The following is a 6,251-nucleotide window of genomic DNA, read 5'->3' as shown; positions in this document are numbered from 1 at the left end:
GATTTTCAAATTCAGGATGGTTGAAGGATTTGGGGGATTGTTATGGTTTGGGGAATCCATAACAATTTATTGTCATTTAGACAATCATTCTATGACCCGATGACCCCTCCCCGCCAGGGAAATGGAACTGGGGAAAAAACAAGGAAACTCGGGAGTTGAAGTATAAACAGATTTCATAGAGTAAGATTAGATCATTAACATTGATAGCACTAAAGAACCAATATTGATCCTGACAACCATACAGAATATGAAAAGATTATACTCAGCCAATTTTATCAGTAGGAGGCTGTGCACTCCCAGCAGTGGACAGTAAATGTGGAACACTGCGATCGCTACGGCTTCAGGAGGAAGGGAAGGCCTCAGGGGTCCAGCCCTGGGGCACAAAGTTCTCAGGATGGCAGCCATCAAGGGAGAGAGAGAACTTCGCAGCAAACTCTCTAATTTATATTGAATGTGATGTTGATGGTATGAAATAATCCTTTTGGCCAGCTTGGGTCAAGTTCTCAGGTCTTGTTCCTCCTCATTCCTGCACCTGGCAAGCTTGAAAACACTGAGACCTTGAAATGCACACACCATAGCTGGCTGTAAAGTAAATATTTTCACAAATTCAGACACTAGAGTCTTCCAAAAGCGCAGTTTTCCCAAGTATTAGAAGAGAAATTAGTCCTGTGTCACTCAAACAAGGACAGGGATCTTTCTGGATAACGTACTATTGGATGGACACGTAAATGATTTGCAGTATTACTGATGCAGGTCACTCCATTGACTTTGGATTATTCATAGGTTTGACATATGTTATCTGGGCACAGTGAAAAGAAATGCTTGATCCTTGTACGCCGTAATTCCCAGCTCTTTTGCTGAAGAAGCTGCTCAGCTATGGCCCATGAGATCTGGAGGAGTTGCAGAGAGCCTCTGACTCTGTCGCTGCTGTCCCTTGACGTGCGTGTAAGTGGCCTTAACAGCAAGATCAAGAATTCTGTAACATTCACTCTAGAAAAAGAAACCATAGCCGCAAGACAAGGAACTGCTTGACTCAGGATCTTGAAATGCACCATAAAAATCGGCTTGTGCTATAGCCTGTGTTTTAACAAGGGGAAAGTTCAGGTGTGGCATTTAAGAACGGGCCATTGATCTCATTATTTAGATTGGAGATCAACGTAGACCATTGTACACACACTCCAGCACTGCTTTCCAGTCAACACATTCAATCCTGTGAGGTGAGGCACCTGCTGTCTTAGAACCTTAGGCAGAGTGAGTTGCCACAATTTTACATTCACTAGATGTCTGCAGATTTATTCTAGCTGAGGATCAGGGTGGTAACTTCACCGCTCAGACACTGTTTTGCTTCTGACACAAACTAAAGCAGCAATTTCTCACTACACAGCTACCAACACTGAAAGCAGAGCATGAAGGCAACCGCTTTCAAAACATTAAACAAAGATCAAGGCCCTTCCTATGCTGTCCATTGAGGTTTTCCTTTGAATGGTCATTCTCATTGCTCGTTGCTGTAGCCATAATTTCATCTGAGTTCTTCCATTTATTTCTAGCCTTATTATCTCCTAACGTGTCTATTTTTAAAGTCATGTTTTTCCTCTATTCCTACTCTTCTTCTAATGATCCTTATTAACAAACTTTGCATATCTGTAACGACTTAGTCTGGAACAGAGAACCTTTTCAAGACAAGGAAGCAGAGGAAGAGAAAAATGGGAAGCTGTGGCTTTGTTTCACAGGTATTAAGACAGCAAATGTTTCCCCTTCTGTACTTAAAATTACTTCTGTTGGGAAAGGAAGTAGTGGCTTTTAACAAACAGCAGCAGAATTGGGAGGGAGCCAAGAACGAACTCTTCTATCACATGTAAAATGTAGAACTGCTTCTCAGATTCATTGTCATACCATACCATTCAGACACCATTTAGAACTATTGCTAAGCATTGGTTTTATCACCGACAAACACATTTTTATTTTGATAAACAAAAACCTGCTTAGGAGGTCTGTTGCTTCATTGGATTCTCTGACCAAGTCTGGAAAGAAACAGCCAGCTGCTGGGAAAGGCTCTCCTTGACTGGCCATCCCCAGGCCTTAAAGAAAGGAGTCAAATTCTTCTTCACCAGATGAGAAAAACTTTCTGCCCATGGACTCATTTGTCAGTCATTATCATCTGGGAACTCTAACATATTTTGGTATGCAGAAAAGATTTCAATGGAGGCTTCCTATCCAAAGGCCTCTTGCAGCTATGAATCATAAGAAAAGAGAAACAGTACCAAAAATATGTACAGAACTTTAGAATTACCCTACCTGCATTCTTTACAAAATCTTTTACTAAATTCAATTACTGATCTTTATACAGGGCATTTTTCTTTCTTGTTTATAAGTGTAGCTACCTGACAAATTCTAAATGCCTACTGAAGAACCAGAGCAGCCCTTTTACACTGTCAGACTGTTCAACAAGCCTATATTTCTAATATTCACACAAGCCCAAAAATCCAGTATTTAGAATCCTAGAATTGTAGAATCATAGAATGGTTAGGGTCAGATTACCTAGTTCCAACACCCTGCCATGGGCAGGGACACCTCCCACCAGACCAGGTTGCTCAAAGCTCCATCCAACCTGGCATTGAACACCTCCAGGGATGGGGCATCCACAGCTTCTCTGGGTAACATGTTCCAGTGTCTCACTACCCTCAGAGTGAAGAATTTCTTCTCAATATGTAATCTAAATCCACCCCCTTGCAGTTTAAAACCGTTATGCCTCATCTTATCACTACTCTCCCTGACAATCTTGGGTAGGGATCAAGTGGTTGCAGAAAGTGAGGAAAAGAAAAGAAGCAGCTCTGGATTAAAACAATCTGTTTGTAAATCTGTTGCAAGCTTAATTTGCCTGTGGATTACCTGCAGGTGTGTCTCCAGGTCAGTAAATACTTCCCAGTCCTTCAGCTGTGCTCCATTTTCAAGGTAATCTTGAATCATCTTCTTTCTAAGTTCCAGCGTGCAAGAGATGACTTGTAAATTCCCTGAAACAAATGGTGAGAGACAAAAGGGAGGAGGAGGCCCTCTGAGCCTCACTGAGGAATGCCTCAAACACTCACAAGTACCTTGAAATGTAGCTATAGCCACGGGGTGAATAATGCAGGCCTTATGCTCAAAGAACTGATAAGGCTGACACCTGCTTGCTCAGGTGGGAAAGAATCTGGAGGAGGGAAACAGGACAGAGCTGCTTTTCTTCAGCAAGGACAAGATAACAAGAGTCTGCGTTGTGTTTTGTTTCTTTGGAAGGCTGCTTATGCCCGATGATGACCTTTGCCTCATTATGCATGAAATGCATATTAAAGTTGACACCCCTGCATATGCTAATGAAGATTATCAAGATCATGCTAAACATATATGAGCACTCATCTCTCCACCCAAGTCATGCTACGTATCACCTGTGGGGGGAAGAAACCTGAGCACTGCAATAGTGGGGAACGTTGTACTGATACCATGAACATAAGAGGGGAAAATGAGTGCCCTTTGAGAGATTTTTTTCCCTGCGGAGATTTTACACAGAGGAGTGCTTCTTATGAGCCAGAGACCCCTGTTGGCCAGACCAACGTTGGAAACAGGACCGGTGATCTCTTATCTACCTCTGTCTCCCTTGCTCTATCCCTCTGTTTCTCTTTCTTTTCTCTTTTTCTTTTCAAGTTAAGTAAGTAACACAAGGCATACCTTACCGCTTGCCATAATTTGTTGTATATCTGTTGCTAAGTAATGCAAGGTATACCTTACTGCTTGCCATACTTTGTTTTACCATTTGCCATAATTTGTTATATACCTAACCAATTATTGTGGACCTAGTTATGATGTATATTAATCACTGTGGGAATGTAATAAATGTTTTTGTATGGACCTTGAGAGTTGTCTCACCTTAGTCCACACTGCTGGGGATTTGCGAATCTGAGTCACTTCCCCACCCTCTCTCCTGAGTGGGGCGTGACATAGCGCAAGTGGGCCTTATCTCTTGAGATGCCCAACACAGTCTCATTGAAATAGGCACACTGGAGGTTGCAGGTGGCTTCAGTGCTGTGAGGGGGAAACTGCCATTCAGATTGCTGCTGATTGTGGCCCAGCTCATGAATGGCACCCCAAAGCCTATTGGCTTGGAGCGACTGCACATTTACCATCTCTGTCACTGACTCCAAATGATGTGTGACTGGGCAGCCAGCATGCATCCAGCCTGCAGGGAAGGTAAACCACAAACAATCTTGGCTATCTGTCTGGGAAAGTTCATGCGATGGAACACCACAGTGAGAAAAACACAATTAATTCTTATTGCATTAACTCATTCTTCGAGTTGTTTGTCGTGACCGGATGCTGCTAATGATGTGCTTCCACCCCCTGTGCTGCAGTATCAAATGTATCAACCACAAGCAAAAGTTTAATGTACATATTGTATGCTCTCCTGCTCTATTTCCACTCCTTGGCACTAATAGCACTTGACACAAATAGCAAAAAAGGCCAAATAACTTTTACCAGAGCTACAGGCATTGCAGATGACTGTACTCCCAGATACAGGAGTGGAGAGGAGGTGTGGAAATACAATTCTGTCTGTAGAAGAATTTTCTGTTGACACTGGTGTTTTCTTATTTTCAGATCTGGCAAGGAAGATGGAATTGCCAGGAAAGTTTGTAAACTTGTATAGCCAAATAACTGTATGGTTTGTGTTGACAAAAATAACCCTAGCATCCTCCCCAGCTCTCCATAGAAACTCTCTAATCTAAGTTTTGATTCTTGAGGAAAAACATGGGGCAAAAACCTTGTGATAAATAGCAGACACAAATGAAGTAGCAAAATTGATTATTTTTCCTAAAGCACTCACAAAGCAGCAGCAGATTTTCATCTTGAAGGCAGGAGACTAGTGCACCTGAGCGCACCAAAAGGCTTTAATGGCCTTGAGCAGCCCCAGCTGGTGATTCCACCTACACCTCCTGTTGGTGGCCCTAGGGACCGAATTTCAGCTCAGCCCTGGGCCGCTAGTCCCTGCCTGAGCTATGTTGTAGGTGTGCCTCTCTCCAGCTCTGTCACAGCCATGCCTGTGTCTGGCCATGGACACTGTTGATCCAAACCCTGATCCACAGTCTGACTTCCTCACTTGATTCCAGATGTGCCTTATCGCAGTGGGCCTGCCTGGTAATCACTGGGCTATGTCTCACCATGGTTACCATCATTGGACCTGACCCTGACCGTGGTTTCCTTGCTTGACGTCAGACCTGCCTCATCCCTGAAGACTTGTCTAGCAACCTGGACTCTCAGTTGACCCTGGCTGTTGTGCCAGGTCTGCCCTGCTTGCCTCACTCAGGTGTTGTGGGATGGCCCCCAGCTGGTGAGGCATCTGTCCTGCTGGTTGTGTTACTGCAGTTGGCTCTTGGTTCCCTGTGCCCCAAGGAGCAGTTTGCCTCCACTGTGCCTTGACAATGTCTATTGTACCAGAATGCAAAAAGTGAACTGGGACTTTTTTTTTTCTTTCGTGAAGGCAGATTCTTGTCAGTGTTTTTAGTAAAGCAGCTGTTTACTACTGAAAAATATTCCATACTTCACTTCAACTTTGAATAGAACTGGCTGCTGAGGGCCACAGTTACTACTTCACTACAATTGTCATCACTTCAGTTCTAGTTTTGCTGTTTCTCATGCTGTTTCTAAAAATCTATTTTCAGGAAAGACAAACAGGCTGAACACACTTCTTAATATCTCCAACGAGTTTCTCAGTATTGCTAACTACCATAACCAGCTTTAAAAATCACATGTCTGTATCTTTTCATAGGAATTTACTATCTTTAGTTCTTTTTCCTTCTGTGCTAATTCAATAGGCTCAATGGATCCTTCAGTGGTTTCTTACAACTCCAGGGTAGTGCAGGGAGGATACAGAGCCATTCACATCTCTGAAATGGTGCTACTCTCCCTTATTTCAGCAGGTGTGATAGAAGTTGGAAGAGTTTTATATGTTAGGTTCTACCAGCGTGGCCTCTGGTGGACATAGCTGTCTATGTGAGTATCTGTGCAGAGCACTGGAATACATGAAGAGAGGGAGTCACATTTATCAATAATTCAGAAGTCTGAGTGTAGCTTCACTCAGAGAACGGCAGCTATCTAGACATTAAGTGTTTCTTGGGGCAGCTTCTCAGTGGGTGCAAGCTCTTTTGAAAGATCTGATCCACAGCAGCTGTGAATTAAGTTTGTGTGTGTTCAGGGCCATGCTGGTTTTTAACCCTCCTGTTTCC

General features: G+C 43.2%; 1 protein-coding gene across 1 annotated transcript in view; it reads right to left on the bottom strand.

The window, feature by feature from the left end:
* Positions 1-870: 870 nt before the first annotated feature.
* LOC104294521 (protein FAM115C-like) overlaps positions 871-6,251 on the bottom strand; it is an 11,173-nt gene continuing 5,792 nt past the window's right edge. The window contains 3 exon segments of the mRNA XM_009894133.1: positions 871-990; positions 2,890-2,967; positions 3,948-4,210. Of these exon segments, the coding sequence (XP_009892435.1) occupies positions 871-990; positions 2,890-2,967; positions 3,948-4,210 (461 nt within the window).

This window comes from Charadrius vociferus, unplaced genomic scaffold (genome assembly GCF_000708025.1).
Source record: "Charadrius vociferus isolate BGI_N301 unplaced genomic scaffold, ASM70802v2 scaffold561, whole genome shotgun sequence".
NCBI lineage: Eukaryota > Metazoa > Chordata > Aves > Charadriiformes > Charadriidae > Charadrius > Charadrius vociferus.
This window is presented reverse-complemented; position numbering and strand designations above follow the sequence as displayed.